This window comes from Rhea pennata, chromosome 3 (genome assembly GCF_028389875.1).
Source record: "Rhea pennata isolate bPtePen1 chromosome 3, bPtePen1.pri, whole genome shotgun sequence".
Lineage (NCBI taxonomy): Eukaryota > Metazoa > Chordata > Aves > Rheiformes > Rheidae > Rhea > Rhea pennata.
In genome coordinates this window covers 8935087-8954045 of record NC_084665.1, presented here as the reverse complement: position 1 = coordinate 8954045, position 18959 = coordinate 8935087, and the positions used below count along the sequence as shown (strand labels likewise).

Genomic DNA, 18959 nt, shown 5'->3' with positions numbered 1-18959 from the left:
GTGGAAAGGAGCGGTTACAGCTTATCCCCCCAGAAAAGTCTGCTGTGACTAGCCCTCGTAAGGAAAAAATTACCGTTCTTGTCTCTCTTCAAATGAGTGGAAACATTAAATTAAGAGCCAGGTCTTGCAAGGAGCTGAGCAACTCCTCCAAGGTGCAAAGGTCCTCCATTTCTCCTGACAACTACAAGAAGAAAACTGAGGGCTCTCACCACTACGTAGAATGAGACCTCGCATGCATAGATCAGAAGGGAAGAGACAGAGGAAGGCTGGGTACATAAGAGAGGGCTGGAGCTACCCCTGAAATTGCTTTAAGCAAAGAGAGAAGGAGCTGTAGCAAGACATCCCATTGCAGTGTGTGCTCACCATCGCACCCTCCTACAGAGGGCACGAAATTCTCCAGGCCCTGGCCAAAGGGACCCTACCTTCTAGAGAAGGTAAGGGATAAATGTCTTCCTCGGTCTGCACAGGGAATGGCAAAGGCCAGTTTTGGAGGAAGTGGCACAGAGGGTAAATAACAACTAAGCCTCACTGCGCATCTCACAGAGGATCCAGGACAAGCATTTTGGGGGCTACAATGTTTGGAAGGACAAAGCTGGGATGGGAGGAGGAAGGTGCAGATAAGGAATTGTAACACTGAGTAACCCACTTCTTGGTACTAGGCCTTTGGCCCCGATCCAGGAGCATAGTCTCAATTTCTGACCACTTTGAGTGAAATGTGGTTCAGAAGCTGTATTTTAAATACCCTGTTTCCCCCGGAATTTAAGTGATCATCACATTTGAGGCACCTGCCTGCAGCAAGGTCCTAACCTTGCTACCACTAGGCTCCAGGGCAGGCTCCAGGGGACCTGAGAGTGAGTCAAGAGCAGAAGAAGAGGGGGAACCTCAGAGGAGCCTTAGGGGCTAAGAGATGCAAGGAAGCAACTTTGCCCGCACATCCCATACAGCTACTTGCCATCGTGGCTGTCAGTCAGAACTGGGCAGAGCTGTACCGGCAGAGCCCAGACGTGCCCCAGGGCTTTTGTTGCACGGCTGACTTAGGCTAGGGGGGGAAGGAAAGCCCTTCCTAATAGAAGAAAAGCACTTTTACCTGCCAGCCCCACTGCAACTCAGCCAAATTTGGGCTCCTACATCCTTTAGTTTCGTGTTTGACAATCTTCCCCTACCTCTAAATCCAAACATTTGCATTATACAGTCAGCCTCACAGAAAAAAAACTCCTTGCCCTGATCACACCTGACCTTAGCCCTCTTGCCTGCCCCATTAGACAACTCATCTTAGTGAGACGGACAAACTGGACATTGTGCAGCAGAGCAGCCTTGTACAGAGCAAATATCCAATCATGTATAAACACAAAATCCTATAATATTGCAGTGAGAGCAGTGGTTTCCGAATAATATTATCCTTCTTCTGCAGTTTGTCTAGTACCAGCTGGTAGTTGTATCCCGGAGTAGCACTGATACTGCCTCATACCGCTGGGCAGTACAGAGGCAGCGCGAGCAGCAAGACGAAGAGCCCACCTCCTGTGCTGCTTCTGTTCTGGGAGATGCAGTGCTCATTGCCAGACTGGAACTGGGGGTACACACCAGGCATGTGACGTAACTTGGTTGCTTGCTGGATCAAAACTCATGTATACACTTAAAATAGGATCAAACGATACTTCTGTCCCAAAGAGCTCATGTTTACTTAGGCTGAACTACATTATCACTTCTGTTGTCTAGATATAACAGGAAAGCACTTATAAATGTTTTACTTTTAAATAGCTTGTAGCTGCCTGGAGGGATTTTAATTTAGCTCTTAATGCTGATGTTTTGTTTTTCTCTCCCTGAAACAAAAACCAAACAGATCTTGCAAGTTAACTGGGAGCTGCTTTGCAGCAGCACGATGTTTCTGCTCTTCCTCATCCTTTCTCTGCTGGTGGGGAACATAGCATCAGGCCCAGTGAGCAGAGCAGAAACTGTAGCATCCAGGGACATCACCACTGTTTTCCAGCTGGCTCAGGAAGACTCTTGGGAGAACGTTAACCTCACAGGCATGTCCTGCGAGGATCGGAAGAACAACACCTGGATCACCCTGCAGCTGACCAACAGCAGCCTGACAGCTTTCCCTGCCTGTCTGCCAGAGGTCCTGGAGACCTTGGATCTCAGCAACAACCTCTTAAAAGAAGTGAACAGCACAGAGATAGCAAACCTCCCACAGCTGCGCACCCTCTTACTAAGACAGAACCATCTCCAAGCAGTTAGATGGGGATCAGAAATCCTTGGCAGTCTCCATTCCCTGGACTTAAGCTTTAATAAGCTGTCATCTGTGCCGTCATGCCACACCTCTTCCCTGCCTAACTTGAGATGGTTGTCCCTGGCTGGAAATCCACTGATTGAAATTCAGCCACTGGCTTTTTCCTGTTACCCTCGGCTGCAGTTCCTGAACCTCTCAGCAACTCTTCTTGGGCAGGATGACAGCAAAGGAATTAGTGAGTCTGCTTTTGCCATCAGCACATCTCCCCATGAGACCAGGAACAGGCCTGAAAACACCATCAACATGCTTGATCTGAGTGGGACCTTTCTTGAGAAAAGTAAGTCTCCAGATTTCCCGCTGTAAACACAGGCCCTGGTGAGGCTGCGGGGAGCAGATGCCTTGCCGGGACAGTGGTTCTCATCCTGGCTGAGCTCTGGGATGCCTGCCGCTGTCCCAGCTAGTGCCCCTCACTCCCTCATCCCGGGGGGAGGGGTGGATCTTGCACTGAAAGCTGCAAGCAAACACTAGCTGGGACAGTGGCAGCCACATCCGCTGCTGCTCGGAGAGTCCAACACCCTCTCCAGCAAGTCTTGTAACCACTGGGGAGAAACCCTCACATAGCCCAGCCTCCACAAGGGGAGAAGGGCTGAGAGCCGGCAGCACCAAAATAGGACTGCATATTCACCCCATCACAGCCACCATCTCCATCCTCACCGCTCTGTCTGCTACTGATAGCCGTCCAGCTGTCAGCCTTGAGATTAGCTTTGGGAAACACAGGAGGGAATTAATATCCGTTCAGAAACATTGCTGAAATCTGTCTTTGCCCATCCCCAGAGTTAAACTCTGCTTTATACCATCGTACTGAAGTAGCGCAGGGAGGTTTTTTTCTTCCTCAACCACAACAGGCCAAGTACTTCCATACAGTGAGACAATCCCTGCCCTGAGCAATTTACAGCCAAATCTTTCTTTTGTTTGTCTCTGCTCCATTTGTAACTGAGGTGCTAAGACAGAGAGATGCTGAATGCCTTGCTCTCAGCCTTAGACAGAGCCAAGACTTGCTGCCCATTCTCCTGCCTCCCAGACCACCATCTCAGCCATGCAAAAACCCTTCCTGGACACCTTATCTAAAGGTGTCTCATATTTTCTTTGTCACATTTCTTACGAGTTTTACTCATAAAAATGATTCTTGTCTCCCAAGGGTCCTATGAGGTTTCACTGATGGTTATTTCTTGGCACTGGCACAAGAACCACCACACTGGGTTGGAGCAGAGGTCCCCCCTGTGCAGCATCCTTTTTGCAAGAGGACCTAACAGTGGCACTTCATGGAGAGGGTGCAAGGAAGAGAGATGAAGCATAGATGGATTTTTCCCATATGTCCCTTGATTCCAGTAACCAGCAGCTTAGAGACTTCCCAAGCTAGAGGGTTCACCTCAACTCACACTTAGCAGAGGTATCAGTAATTTTCCCCCATGAATTTGTCTAATCCCTGTTGTGACAGTGAGTTCTACAATTTAGTTATGGCATGAAAAGGCGCTATTGTGTAAAGCTGTTCCTTCATAGTTTCACATCCCTCATCCTTTTTTTCCTGTCTTACGAGAAATAGGAAATTAGCTGTCTTTCTCCCACCATTCAGAACTTTGTAGACTTCTATAATCTCTCCTCATCCACCTCTTCTCTGAGTGGGGAAATCCTCATTTGTTTGATCTCATGTTTTAGGAAAGCTCTTCCATATAGGTTTAGCTCAGTTGGTTAGAGCATGGTGCTGCTAATGCCAAGGTTGTGGGTTCACTCCGCGTATGGGCTATGCTCAGGGTTGGACTAGATGATCTCCAGAGGTCCCTTCCAACCTTACCATTCTATGATATCTACGATCAGCTTTACTAATCTTCCCTTTTTCTTTCCTTCTTTTCTTCTCCCCTCTCTAAGATGTCATGACCAGGCCTTTAGGCAATATTACAAGAATGCAACTGCACAGGTATTTATAGTCTGGTGTATTGATACTGCGCATTTTGTTCTATCTCTTTACCACAGAGAATAGCTGCAAGAGACCACAGAGATATTCTATATCTCTATAAATTTAAAACTCTGACAGTTCCCTAGCCACAGTTCCCATTAAGTCACTAATAAATTCAGCATGCTTTGCAAGGAGAGGGCTCCATTCTTACGTGTGCTACTTGGCTGTATCTCAGTAATATTTGTCAGTGGACCAATATAGTTCAGTCTACTTATTTCTAGGCAGAAATCCACAGCACTGCTGTACTTATGGAACACTTACAAACTCTTTTATGCTTCAGTTCAACTAGAGTGGACCAGAGACTTGCTCAGCCTCAGATCATTTCACCTAACAAAGATGTCACGATTAAAAAGCCTCGATGCTGACTTTTTCAAGTCCATGCCTCATCTCAAAGAGCTGAACTGTCAAGACTCCCACTCGCTGGGTTTCGTGAGGACAGAGATGTTTGAGAATGCTCCTCATCTGAGCCATCTCTCATTCCAGAAGTGAGTTGTTTTCTTTTTTTGTTCACCCCCATGAAAAGCTGCCATTACCTCACAGCAAAATGCTGCCTGGGAGCAGGCAAGCGAGACCCTCTTATTTTAGCCATTTGACTATAGTAGCTGATGAGAGAAGCAATTCACATAAAGAGAATGACTGGCATAGAGAAAGTCAAACCATTAGAAGCAGTGTGAGAAAAAAGCTAGAGAAAAGTTGAAAAAGGACACTGTATAAAATAAAAGTGGGGCTGAATAAAAGGTGGCTGAGAGGAGCCCATTTTTCATAGAACCCCCTTGCCAAATGCTAGGTCCTTTCCCTTCCCAGCTGCTGTCCCTAAAGGTGTTCTCCTCTTACTATGCCCTTGTTATGCTTTAGCACACAGCTAAACATGCACTGTGCAAATTAGAGAGGCATGCAGGTATTAGCCTGGACTTTAAAATGCAGCACAGTGGTGTTAATTTCCAAGGGAACAGGGAAGACTGCATTGTGTCTTACACACATGGGGATACTAAGCACACTCCAGCCCTTGGAAGTTAGCCCGGCACTGGCTAATTACTGTATTTGTCATCTTGCAGCTGTAACCTGAGTTCCTTTAGTCCTTGGAATATCAGTTCATCGGATAGCATCATCATCAATTTGCATGGAAATCCCCTGTCATGCAACTGCGAGCTCTCCTGGCTGCTCTCCAAGCCCAAGAAAGTTGTGCTGCAAAAGTAAGTGAGTTAAAGGAGATGTAAGTAATACTCTTCAGTTACAACTTACTGCTGCAAGCTGTTTGGGGACAAAACATTCACTTCCAGATTATTCAGATTCTTTATTTGGTCTTCTCTTCCACAAGAGGTAGAAATGCAAAATAAGATCCCCCTTAGGAACATGGCTAAATTATACTTGAAATGGACAAATGTGATGGGCACATGTAGAACACTGAAAAGCATTATTAGCTATGGATTCTACCTAAAGCGAGAATAGTTTATTTTTTCTCCCTTTCAGTTCAGAGGTGAAGACATCAGCGGGCTAGGTGGCCTTCATGGCCAGCATGGAAGCAGGAACTGGAAGACTGCAAGCACTTTAGCATTTCAAATAATTTCTTCCTTACTCTCTCATTCCCAAAGGCTAGATCAGCACAGGCAGTCAGCAAAACCCTTCAAATAGTACCATTTCTCACCATTTTTTTCCTACATTTTACAATATTTCTGCAGACTAATTACAAGCATGTAGTTAAAAGAAATACTTTGCTTGTATATGATCTCTCTTCCTTTTGAAAGGCCACCAAGAAGATATGTCAGATACAGCGGAAAGAGCAGGGAATCAGGTTATTAAAATTAGACTGTCTCTCATCAGGATGGGCGTAACATTTAAATTCTCCTGAAAACATGTAAAGCCCGAGTCAAGAACAAACTCAGTCATTTGAAAGCATATACAGTGTCAGCAGAGCTCCAGCCACTTGAACCAGCAGGGCTTAAGGATCTGGGGGACCCTGTTAAACTTCTCTCTATGCAGTCCCCTCTCAGTGTAGCATTAGAGTCTGATCCTTTAAGACAAGCTGCCTTAATCCCCAGTACTGTTACTAAAGTTCACAGTCCTTGTACCAAAGGATGCTTCCTCTCAGGCAAAAGATACTCCTGCACCTTACAAAAAACAAACAGCCCGTCAGCTAAGATCAGAGTGCTACGGAAGGTCATCTGTCAAGCACAGGAGTACCATCAGTACTACCTAGCTTTGGTCCAGGTTTCATGTTTTCTGTAATGCAAAGACTACTTTTGGACAGGAAGTTCCCGATGCCATTCCAAGCAACCTTACAGGAGTCCAAAATGCTCTTGTAGGACTTGTCTATTCTAACTTGTCCTCTCTACAGGGCATCAGACACTTTCTGCAACACATCTCGAGAAGACTGGGACAGCCCTTCAACATCTTTTTCATTGCTAGAGCTCTACGATAAATGCCAATCTGAAAGAAACATCACACTGCCAGATTCAAACACAACCCCTTCTGAAGACATCGCTTTCAGCATCACCAGTTATGATGCCACTACCGTGGCATCAACAACAGACTCTGCTCCCACTACTGTAGTGGCATCAACAACAGGCTCTGCTTCACTACCCAAACACACTTTCAGCAGCTTCCTAATTCAGAGGAATGTAACAGGCACAACTGCAGCAAACCCAACTGAGCAGATCCTCTCAAAGGTCAACAGTCCCTCCAATGAGGAGGAGGCAGTTTCCGAAACCATGAGCAATCCTCCTTCCTTCACGTCAGTAACTACCTCCCCAGGTTTTCTCGGAGAGCTCTATAGTCAGTCCTCAGGTTATAGCTTCATGAGTAAAGGTGAAACAGAGCAGAAAGAGTTCACAACACGCAACACTGAGTTTCCCCAGGAAGGACTCTTTAAGCAGCCTACTAGCGATTATTCTACTAGAGTAACAGGAAACCCAGATACCACCAACCATTATATTCACTCCTTTGCTACCAGCACTGAGGAAGGTACAGCACAGACAAATGTACCACAGCTGAACTCAACAAAGACCAATGCTCAGTTGGATCCTGTCTTCACCAGAGCACTGATACACTATGTAGATGATTATGACTATGATGATCAGACGACAGAAACCCCAGTGCAACCAATGTACACCTCCTGTGACTACAATCCTTGCAGACACCTTCAAAAGCCATGCAGTGAGCTTCAGAGTGCATCCCAGTGTTTATGTCCTGGCATTTCGAGAGAAGATGAGGTTCCAGATCCACCAAGACTCAGAGATGTGTCCGAAGTTACAGACAGCTCTGCGCAAATACACTGGTGCGCCCCAAATTCAGTTGTTCATACCTACCAATTGATGCTTCATGCCCAAGGCAATGAAGAGAGGCAGATTGTCCTGGACAATATCTATTTTACAGCAAGGCAGTACACACTGTATAATCTATTACCATACACCACTTACCACATTTGCGTGAATGCTTTAAACAAAGCAGGATCAAGTCAGACAGCAAGTCAGGAAATTTCAGGTAATCCATGCACCAGATTTAAAACAAAGCCCAGCTACAAGTCTGTCTTTGCTGCTCTGTCTGCAGCAAGTGGACTCTTTCTCATTTCCACTATTGTATTGTCTGTATGTCTGTGTAAGGCATGTAAAAAGCCTCCCAGTGAGCATTATGGTACACACCTAGTCTCTTATAAGAACCCAGCATTTGATTATCCCTTAAAACTGCAAACTAATTAGCTCTGGGTGATTGCTCTATACATTCAAAGCTGTCTTTATCACTCTGGTGTGCTTCCATGAGACTCTCAAAGTGTTCTTCAGCAAAACTAGGAAACATCAAACTTTAGAGCCCTCATGTCTCTATGGGAAGGAAACACAAAAGAAGAAAAAAAAATTGAAGGTAGCTGAACAGAAAGAAGCTCTTGTTCATGTGCTAAGTAGCAGCAAACCTGAACACTAACTTTCCAAAGTTATCTTTTATAATCATCCAGCAATATACTACTGTACTGTTTCATACAGTGAGATGTTGTCTTGCCAGCTTGCAGCCTCCATTACCTCTTAGGATACAGTTTGTGCATAACCATAATCTAGGGCTCACGTATCTAAGCAAGACAGACACTGCTTTTATTCACAAGAGTGAAGTTGATGTTTGATTTCTTCTAATGTCTATATAAAGATATCATCCAAAGAGACAGTATTACTGGAATGGGCAAAAGAAAGATATCGTTGGACTCGGGTGCAAGGTGCTGTGCACATCTAACTGCAGTAGATAACACTGGTGATCACAAGCGTTCAGCCCAACTTTAGATCAGGAGGAGGAAACATCAAAATTAAATGCAAATAAGGAGAACAAGACACTGCAGGATCCTCAAGGCAAGGATAACTGCTTTGTTGTGGCTTCATGTGGTGTCTTCCACGACTGAGGCTCCTAAGCGCTACCACAAAGCCAATGACAGGCAGTGAGCAGGTAGAAAGGAAGTTGAAATACAACAGCAGCCCACAGGAGGAGCCAACGCATTAGAATTTGCATCACAATTGATTTTAAACTGAGATGATTCTCAATTCCATCTGTAGGTTTAGCAGGCCTCATGTAGAGGCAAAGACCAAAATAATGATACAGTTTAATGTATATGTTGCAGTGACTTGAAAAATTCAAATCCCATCCACTAGCAGCAGAGGGTTTTATGCATTTATGCAGAGATTTTTCAAACATACTTTTGGGTGGTAATTTCTGCTCAAAAATTGTAACGGGTGCTGAGAATCCAAGTTTTTCAGCCGTTTTGAGATCTTGCCATTAAAGCTCACAGAGCTGTTTTTGTAAGAGGAGGCATTTGTCCTAACCAAATATTTCCCTTTTACTCTCACTGTTCAGAGTCCCATATGTTTATGTTCCAGGAACTACATGTTTCTGTTGCTGTATAGATACAACATGTAAATTCCCCCCAGATCTCCGAGAACGAAGGGTGCTGTACAGTGTAAAAGAGTTTCTGTTCTGTCAGTATTTTTTATGTTCCTCCTATTAATGGAAATAAAAGCTACAGAATAAGACCTACAGACTGGCTCTTTATTAAATATCTTGACCTTTGTGTTGACTTTACTATCTACAGTGCTTAACCAGAGAAATGAACTCGAACACCTTGTTGTTTTGGGGCCTTCAAGTAAAGCATAATTCTTATTACAGGAAATTTGTTTTATTTGATCTCATGACAGTTTTCATTTTGAATACGTCTAAAATGGGGTGAGCCATCCTCACCGCTAAGGGCTTGCAGCCCTTTTATGCAACTGTCCTTTCCCTACACCACGGCTGGGAATGACATCATCTTTGGACAGATTCTCATGGCAAATTCCTATTGTGCCCATCCTGCGCTGCTGAGCTTGGCTGCACCCCGTGAATCAAACTCACAATAGAAGTGATTTGCAAATGCTGAAACCAGGATGGCATCATCTTTCGCTTTAAAAATCTCTTTTGTTTTCACTTTCTGTAGTTTAGAACTTATTCTGTTTGGACTTAATTTTTCATATTTATTTCAGGCCTGTTTTTTTCCTGCATTTTCTGGAAGGCCTAGTAAATAGGCGCAAGTGATATTTTAACTTTGTCTGAAGTGAGCAGGAACCTTCAGTCTTTGACTTGTATTATTCCTTACTGGGGCAGAGATCATATGCTCTCCTGTGTTTGTTCAACATAGCTCCAAAAGACCTTGACTGGGGTCTCCGGTATTGCTGTAAGCAGAAACAAAGTGGACCAAAACAAGAGATTTGTGAAGCATGTATATTCTTGAAGATTAACTCAAGAGATGATTCTGCAATTAGAAAGAAAGAAAATTATTCCAGTTTAACGATGAGCTATTCCAAAGTGATAGGACATCATCTAAAACGAGATTTGGAGAGAATGCTTCTATCTACTCTTTACTAAACTGCAACTCATAATCACTACAACATTTACCTAGAAAGCCACAAAGCTCAGTGGAAGAAGATCTTTGAGTAACAGGATTTGCAATCACTGAGTATCAGTGACAGGAGGACACCAGCATGACACCTACTCAAAAGGGCAACAGCCTTGGCAGTATGGGGGTTATGGCAGAGGAAGGTACCGAGCAGCACGATCACCTCAGAAGACTCCCAGGAACACTGCAGAGTGGCTGCAGGCGAGCAGGCTGGCACAGACACCATCTCTATGCGCAGCAGATGCCTCACACCAAGATGTGGAAGCACCTACAAGCTTCTTCTCATAACTGAGCACAACAGTCATTTCTCATCATAGCTTATGCACGGAGCTGCACAGAGACCAATCCTGGGAACGCAGTGGAAATTGCACATCTCTTTTCAAGCCTCTCAGAGAGAGTTCAGAAAGCTCTCCACACCATCCTCCATCCAAGCATACCATCAGTGTAAGCAGATCCTGTGACTCTCCCCGAAGGCTGACTACCTCTTGCAGCAGCCAGACATTTTGCAGGCTACTTTCACTTCAGTTTCTCTCACTTGTTTCCATAGCCTTGGGATGGGAAGAGCTCGTGGTTCTCAGCGCACAGCCCTGGCAGGGAGACCTACTGCGCCAGGAGGCCTGGGCTGCCCACAGCTGCTCCCAAGCTGATCTGTGCACTCCTCGTTTCCCCCAGCACCTCCAGTGGTGGATCACAGCAGGTATGCTCCCACGGCCCTCACCCCCACCCCAAGCAAGTGCCAAACAACCAGGCTGCCCCAACCCCACATCCCTACGCTCACCAACTCAGACCTGGGGACCTCCCAAGCCACATTTGCACACGGGCTGCCACATAGCAAGACCTGCTCCAGAGCGTCCCCTAAAGTCGCTGCTCAACAAACACCAAGGAGCAAACAGATAAGCCACTTCTTGTGACTTGTAACAGGCTGCAGTGAGTAAAATGTGAATAAACTCCATTGTGTTTGTGTTCCAGACAGGGAAAAAAGTGTGGGAAAGATGCCATATCATTCAGATTGTAAGTGTGTATATTCATTTTAACTCTGCCTTGCATTAACCCTTTACTTACACCACTTTTAGTGCTATGTTAGCAGTTTTCTCCCAACTGCTGCAAAACACCCACTTTTCTGCAGACTGCTGCAGAGATGGTACATAAAGCTTTGTGCAAAGATTTGCACATTTTGAAGAGCTCCAAAACCAAACAAAATACTTAACAGCATCACCCCGCTTCCCAGGAAATACACTGCAAAGGACAAGACTGAGTTTACAGGAGTTGTTGTAGAAACAGCACACTCAGCAGCAGCTCTTAAGTAGTCTGTCTATATAAAAAGGCACCAAGGTATTAGCTGAGCAGTAGTGTAACCACAAGGCAAGAGGGAGAAAAACGCTTGAGGCAGAGGCATCACACACATGCAAAACAAACTGTTGTGTTTCCACTACTCTCTGGTAAGAGAAAAGACTAGAGGACCAAGTCCTGTTGTTACTGTCCAACTTTAGGAACTACATTGCTAAATATGCTTTGGAGGTATCGCGTGGGTCACAGCTGAGGTCAGACCCAAAAAGCAGCCTCTTGCACAGACAGGCAGAGCACGCTCTGCTCTCAGCCAGAGAGGAAAGTCTGCACAGTCCTATCCCCCATAAATCCACAGCAGTCCCACACTGGTTGTGTCTCAAACAATATCCCCAAGGGAACCACACGAATATATAGGTCCCACTCCCTTGTCTCCTACTTGCTCTGCCTGCAAGGGACCAGCCCTACTGAAGCACAGGCTTCCAGGCAGGGTTGGTGTCCCTCTCTTACCACCCTTCCACAGGAGGCATGTAAAAGACTTAGAGGCAGGACTCAAAGCAGGACTTTTATTTATTGACACTGATGGTAAGCACTTACCTGCTTCAGGCTGGGAATTTCTCTTTCTCAAGACCACTTTATAGTTCTGCTAGAGATTATTTTAGTAATGACCAACTCTCCTCTCTACTTCATTGTCTTTTTTCCTCTATAGGAATTAGTGTTTCTCTTATTTCTCTTTTTCCTCTTTTTTTTGCTAAGCTACAGCCACTTTTCTTTGGATTTACTGTGTACATATCTAAAATCTTAAATAATTTTAAGGTTTAAAAAGCTGATTTTTTTCCTGCTAAACTTCACAAATTCCATTTTGGATTAAAAAAAAGCTTCCCCCCCATATTCACACCCTGAACTTGTGTTTCTTTAAAAAACTGCTGCAGCCCAAGACCAGTGAAGTGACAAAAGTACAGATATCATTTGGATAAATCACAATATTTACAAAGTAAGCATTCAGGTATAAAATATTTATTTGAAAAGCACTGCTTATTGCTAGTGCTTAATGCTAATATTTACTTCTAGAAAAACTGAAAGACCACATTACTCCCTCCATGTTTTCTACTATAGCTGAACCTACCAATTTAAAAAGTAAACACCAGAAAGCAAGCAATATTATAATCACCAGGGTAAAATTATCTTCAAGCACATTTCCTAATTTCTACATAATCCAAGTATAATTACAAAAAAAAAAAAAAATCCAAATTAGTCAATGTCATTCCCATTACCCCAACCCAAAAGACAGTGTTGTCATTCCTGTTGCTTTATAAACACAACCAGTAAGCAGCTTGGAGGTTTCCTCCGTTTACATTACTATGGATCCATACAAGCATTTGGCCCTGCTCTCACAGTGCTGGCTGGCACAGGGACAGCGAGGAGAGCACCTGCAGAGCAGATCAGGAGCTTTTCCTGAAGTGAGTAAAGCCATCTTAGAAGTCCCTCCCTTCCAGCTCTTCTCTACCCGCTTGTTCCTCCCCTTCTTCCCATTCACACCCAACAGCAAATTCGTTCCTGTAGCTCCAATTACAAGACATAAACTTGCAACAGGGTGACTGGGTTACATCTCTTAAGTGCCTTTAAAATCTAACAAAAGACAACCTGCTGCTAAAAAGCGATAGCTAGTAACCCACTGACTGTTTAACAGCTCAACCTCTTGTCCTGTTTATCTCCATGACAGGAAGAAAATTAGGGAAAATTGCAGAGAACATTTAAACATGCTTTCTGACAGCCTGTCTAAGTTTTTGCTGGCTTTTCTGGCTAACGCCCCATCGCTGTCTGCATTCCTAAGAACCTTCTCCATTCACTTGCAAATTCTTCTCCTTCTTTCTATAGTGACTAAGGTCAAGCAAAGAAAGACTGAAATAGCCAACAGTGCATAGGGGTGCATCCCCTGAATGTCATGGCAGAGGGGCATGCTGTTGTCTCACCTAGCTCAGCACCTCAAAATCAGTCATCAAGTTTTGTGGACTCTCCCAGAGAGCAGAAACACTTCAAACCTCAGGGATAAGAGGCTGATTGCTGAAAAGGCCTGAATGCTGAAAAAATGAGGTTTCCTAAGGACCCGCTTAGGCCAGGAGGCATGAGAGCAAAGGCCTTGTTGGCTGCAGGGGAAGAGAGAGGGACTTCCTTGTCTTCAGTGCCACACACACCATTCAGAAAAGCAGTCACCCAGAGCCCTGTCCAGGGCAACACAAACAGGCAGGGGGAAGAGCCCAGCACTGCAGAGCAGCAAGACAAGGCACTTCACCCGACTCACCGCTGCTGCAGAAGGGACTCTGCTTCTGAGAGGCATCCCTGGCTAGCAGGGCTGTGAAGGGCCAGAGACATTTAATGGGCTTGCTAGGAGAGAGGAAGCCCACATCGTATGACAGGCTTTATCCGCTTTCTCGTGGAAGGAAGCAAAATTGAACCACTGCACTCACTTGGCAAGCACTGCACTGGTACAGATCAACTCCTCTGCTGTAATCTCCAAAAAAATGCATTCACTTGGTGTTAGAAATGAGGATGTCCCTAAGGGTTCAAGCTCTTGATTGTCAAGAAGCATCTGACTAGCACTTTACCTGTGAAATACTGAGATATTTATCACAGGTGTGAACATGCTTGGTATTTGCAAAAACAAATTTCTTATGGTGTTTTTTCTTTTCATCAATCAGCCAAAGTAGGCAGAGATCGTTCTGAAGCAGGGCTATATATTGCTAGAGCAATTCCATATATTCCATATATTCCAGCTTCTTTAAAAATAATTAAGTAGGACAACAAATAATAATATTACTTTGAAATATATTCAGGAAAAAAAATCCCTTACAGCAAGGCTGATATTCTGCTGTCACCTAGAGGAAGAGGGTGGAATCATCTCTCCTAGGTACTACTACATGTGGAAATACCTTATTCTCTCACCAAAGAACTTGAGCCTGCATCTTACAGACCAAGACTTACTAACTTACACTACCCATGTGCCCACGTGTGCACATCTGTGTGCCCCTACTCCTTAGTATTTGAAAGTCAGACGATTTCAACTAAATATGATAGAGCGACACAAGTCTCATAGAGATTTCTGATGTGTTTCATTGACAACAGTGGCAGGATACAGGAGAACCCATCACTGCTGTTACTGGACCCCTTAAAGAAATTGTTGAACTCTTCATAGGATTAGTAGCATTTATTCCAATATTCCAGCAGGATTCGACCTCCAAAAATTGCATGTGGCCAGCTCAACCCTTTCTACACACTGATGAACCCTCTCCAGAACTGTTACGAATGACCAACAAAGGAAAAAGCTTCAATCACAGCTGCAAATTCAGTCTTTAGGTACATAGGAAAATAGATTTCCTTTGTGTGACTGTTCACCTAGTTACTGTTTTTGTACTGAAGGGCCTATTTGTTTTTATTCAGAAAGCAGTACTGCTGAGAATTAATAGTAGCAATAATCCATGTCCCATAGACTGTTAATTCAGTAATTTCTGTCTGTGTCTCTTACTACACTTAGTTCTCATAGACTGATTTACCCATTTTTGTTTTCTCAGACAGTAATATCTTCCTTGGTCTTAAGAAATATACATTTCTTTTACATTTTGCTCTACCAGTGTCAGGCTGGCAGAGCACTTCATGGTAATAAGGCTACAAAAAGAATTAAGGTGTAAGAAGATTTTTTAGATACTATACATTAAAATTTTGAGATTATGGAAACAGGTAATAGATCACATTCTTTGCATTTAAACAAAATAGGTAAGAATCTATTATTTTTTACGTATAGATTGTTGTTATTTATATTGTTTTTATATTTAGATAAGTGATCTGAAACAGTTAAGTATGTTTATGTTATCTGGTATCTTGAATTTCATTTTGAATACATTACCATGCAATATTGCAATAACTGCATTGGGGTCTTCCAAGCAACTCCTACCTGCTTTAAAAACCCTGACGATTCAGCTGATGCTTACGTTATTTTGTAGGCTTGGGACACAATGCTGAATGGCAGCTTCTGTTGTCCTGGGCAGACACGCACAGAACCGTTCCTTAGTACCTATGCAGTAAATCTAGTCAGACACAGTGCAAGCAGCATCTGCTCACTGAGTACATGGGCAGATCAGTGGACCTACCAACATCACACTCGTTGCTAAACCTAATGGATCTGTCTGTACGCAAAAGGTAGTTTTTTGCATGCCCCAGCTGCAGCTCATCTGAAATCTCAGGGGTTGCCAAGAAAGCAGGAGTTAAGCCATTTCCATTTATACTGCTAGAGCTGATTGACCTGTAACTTTAAGCTGACATTGCCCATGGCACGTCATATTTTAAAAACATTTTGTTTTTAAACTTTGTACTTGGATGACAAAGCTACCTTTAAAATATTGTCTTTAAAAAATGGTCTGAATCCACAGGAATCCCTTATAGCAAATTTTCTCAGAGTTAGCAATATTTACCCCAGTATTCCTAGCTGAATATCACCACCATGAATTGCATTTGGTCAGCTCCTGTATGTCTCTGTCTGTTTCTATTAAATATGGTATTTTTCTTCTCTTCAAAACAACAGTGTAATATCATATTTTGTACTGCTATAAAATTGGCATACTTCAGTGCTGAATAATATTACTTACTTGCACATATATGGAGAAGATAATAATTGCATGTCACTGTGTATTTTCCAACATACTACCCCAATATATGTCCTCGTTTTTGCAGTCTCCTTTAATGGGTGAATACTCTTTTCATCTATTACCATGGCCCTCAGAGGTTTTTTTTTAAGGAAAATAAGGGAGAAAAAAGGCCTCAGAAAAGACTAACAGAAAGTGGAGAGATTGTCGGAAAAGGGACTCAAAGTGTACGCTATACACAGGACCTTAGATACACTCGGAACAGGAGAGAACCAAAGAAAAACAAGAAAAGCAACACAGAAAATTCCCTAAAAATCTGTATCATTTGTTCAACGTCTTCTCCAGTAGGTGGCAGCACAGATGCAGCTATAGCTGCCATAAAGCCAGACCAAAGCAGTGGCAGCTCCACCAGGAACGCTTTAACCCAGGGACCAAGGAAAGCACGGAGACACCAATAGCTATAACCATCAGGGAGAAACTCAGAAGGAAAATCACATTTCCATTTCTACAATAAGCGCGAGGTACCAAATTTGTTATTCTTTAACATAATATTTAAGATAAATATAATCTACTTGCTGTGCAAAATATTTTGTGCTGGGAAGTACTTGCAGAAGACGTTGTCGTTAAATTTATTAAATGTTTAAAAGCTACTCACTTTTATCAGAAAATGATTTAAATAAATGATTTAAACTTAAAGCCATTAGACATTAATGATGTCCCCCTCTCTTTGGTAATAATTCATTCTCTTGCCATTACTACACCCCTGAGAACCCTGGATGAGTTATCTTCAGGAAAAAAAGAAAAAAGACTCTATGTGAGACTAAAGTTCATACCCAACCTGATATAGTGCAGCATAGGTAAGAGGCAAAGATATACATCACAGGCATTTTCACCTTGTGAAAAGATCAGAAATTGAAATATTTTTAGAAACCACATTTTGTCCTAATCATATCTATACAATTCACTGATGTTATTTGCGCTGTGAAGCACAAATATCAATCATATTGCAGTAGAATTAGCAACGTTTACCTGGCATTAGGACTCTATTTTATGAGATACTGCACAAAGAAGCAGTAAAAGTTGGGGGGTTTTTTTGTTTTTTTTTTTTTTAATCTAACTACACTATACTAGAAATAGTTGGGCAAGAAAACCAAGAGATAGGTAAGTGAAGTGAACTGCCCAGAATCACAAGCAGTAGAGTAGCTGGTCAAAAAGAATGGTGACACTGTTCATTGCCTCTGCCTGAGCAAAATACGACTTTGAGAGCCACAGACACTTTGCACAACTGATGGATATTAGCAGGTATGTAAGAGGTAGAATTACCCTTAACTAAATTAAAACTAGCAGACAAAACAATAATAAAGTACAATGCAAAACACATTCTGTGTCATAGCCTGCTGTGACACCTTAAACCCTGCAATGACCTAAGACCAAACCAAATGCTAGGCAAGGAATTTCTACTAGACAGAATAAGGCATGCAAAGGAGACAGTGGATGACAACAACCTTTAAACCAGCCAGACAATCCTTTTAAATCCAGCACAAACCTAATCTCACAGGCTAATGCTTAAAAAGCCTTCATCCAACTCTGCCCTGAAACCCAGCCTCGGCTCTAAAGAAGCAACTCTGCCAGACCAAAATTATTAGTAAGGTAGCCGCTAACCATAGCAGCCCTAAATTTAGCTCAGCAACTTGTCATATACCTATTAAAAATCCAGGCTCTCCACCCAGTAATGGAACAAAAACTATCCACAAATTATTCTTAACTCCAGAGAGGCTGTTTTTGCCAAACACAGAGCTATGTATAATGAGGTGGCTCCTACAGCATCGCTTCTAACCATTATTTCCTTCAAAATCCGGAAAAAACATAAACCTTATTCCTAACCCTAGTGCAAATCTAATACTGGAATTGCAACTTTGGCCAGACCAAACACTGAGCAGCATATACTCACTGATGGTAATAGCACTAAATCTGTCTTCAAAACCATGTATTTTCTCTGCTAGCAAACCAAGTCCATTGAAACACTCTGTGTCATAACCAAACCCAAATCCCAATCTAGCACCAGAGAGGCAACATCTGCCACTCCCATAATGAAAACAGTACCTTTAATTATAGCTATACTGCTATACAGCTACAGAAACTCTAAACATATTATAATAGGTCTTTAAAAAACTGGACTTCACCAAGTAACAAACAGCACAGATTCCAGCTTTAACATTATATTGGTGTTAATAAACACCCAGGATTTCATACCATTGCCATCAATGCTTAATGTATTCTAAGAATAGGGTTAGAGATTTCAATGGTCTTCGTTATTTAAGATATTCTTTAGATGATTTTTAATACAAATGCAGGTTAAGACTCTTACTTACAGTCCTGAAAATATCCTCAATCCGCAGCTCTTGGCCTGGATATATGCATCAACTTATCTTTAAAGTTACAATCCTTATCCACCTGTTGAAAATGGAACATAAAAAAGCAGTAAATATTCACTTCCAAAATCTTCTACCTATTGTCTCTGATAAACAAAGAACATTTATTCTCATTGCAGTGGTACATAAATCCACTCAGTATGACCAAGGAAACCAGGAGGTTGCTGCCTTTATAAACTGTTCAGCATTATCTGCTGGAGATTGAGCATACTTGCTGTTATCTTTATGTTGGCAGGAATTGCCAAGAACACAGTACAAAAAATAAGCCAACACATGTAACATGAAATAAGTGAGAGAAAAAATCTAAGGCAACTGTTAAAAATGGTTAAGAGGGATGATAAATTAATGTGACTGTGGAGTCTTTTTTCATATTTTTGATGATGACAGAACTGTCAAAATGTTTTCATTTATCAACATAAAAAAAACTTGCTAGCAGTAAGAAAACTGCTCACCATGATACTAG

General features: G+C 42.8%; 1 protein-coding gene and 1 long non-coding RNA gene across 2 annotated transcripts in view; one reads left to right on the top strand and one right to left on the bottom strand.

Annotated features, from left to right (window-relative positions):
- LOC134139110 (uncharacterized) overlaps positions 1–18959 on the bottom strand; it is a 50943-nt gene that overhangs the window by 31405 nt on the left and 579 nt on the right. Inside the window, exon 2 of the long non-coding RNA XR_009958067.1 lies at positions 18437–18518. This is a non-coding gene — a long non-coding RNA (uncharacterized LOC134139110). The remainder of the gene's footprint in view (positions 1–18436; positions 18519–18959) is intronic.
- On the top strand, positions 1880–9191 carry LRRN4 (leucine rich repeat neuronal 4). Its single transcript, XM_062573423.1, has 4 exons — positions 1880–2567; positions 4525–4729; positions 5300–5437; positions 6580–9191. The coding sequence occupies exons 1-4, from the start codon at positions 1880–1882 to the stop codon at positions 7937–7939; spliced, it is 2391 nt and encodes a 796-aa protein (XP_062429407.1). The 3' UTR covers positions 7940–9191.

Bases quoted from the DNA above. Each gene is read 5' to 3' on its own strand.
- LRRN4 (XM_062573423.1), top strand. From the start codon at position 1,880: ATGTTTCTGCTCTTCCTCATCCTTTCTCTGCTGGTGGGGAACATAGCA. The intron at 2,568-4,524 runs GTAAGTCTCCAG...TTTATGCTTCAG, and splicing joins TGGGACCTTTCTTGAGAAAA to TTCAACTAGAGTGGACCAGA. The intron at 5,438-6,579 runs GTAAGTGAGTTA...TCCTCTCTACAG, and splicing joins AAGAAAGTTGTGCTGCAAAA to GGCATCAGACACTTTCTGCA.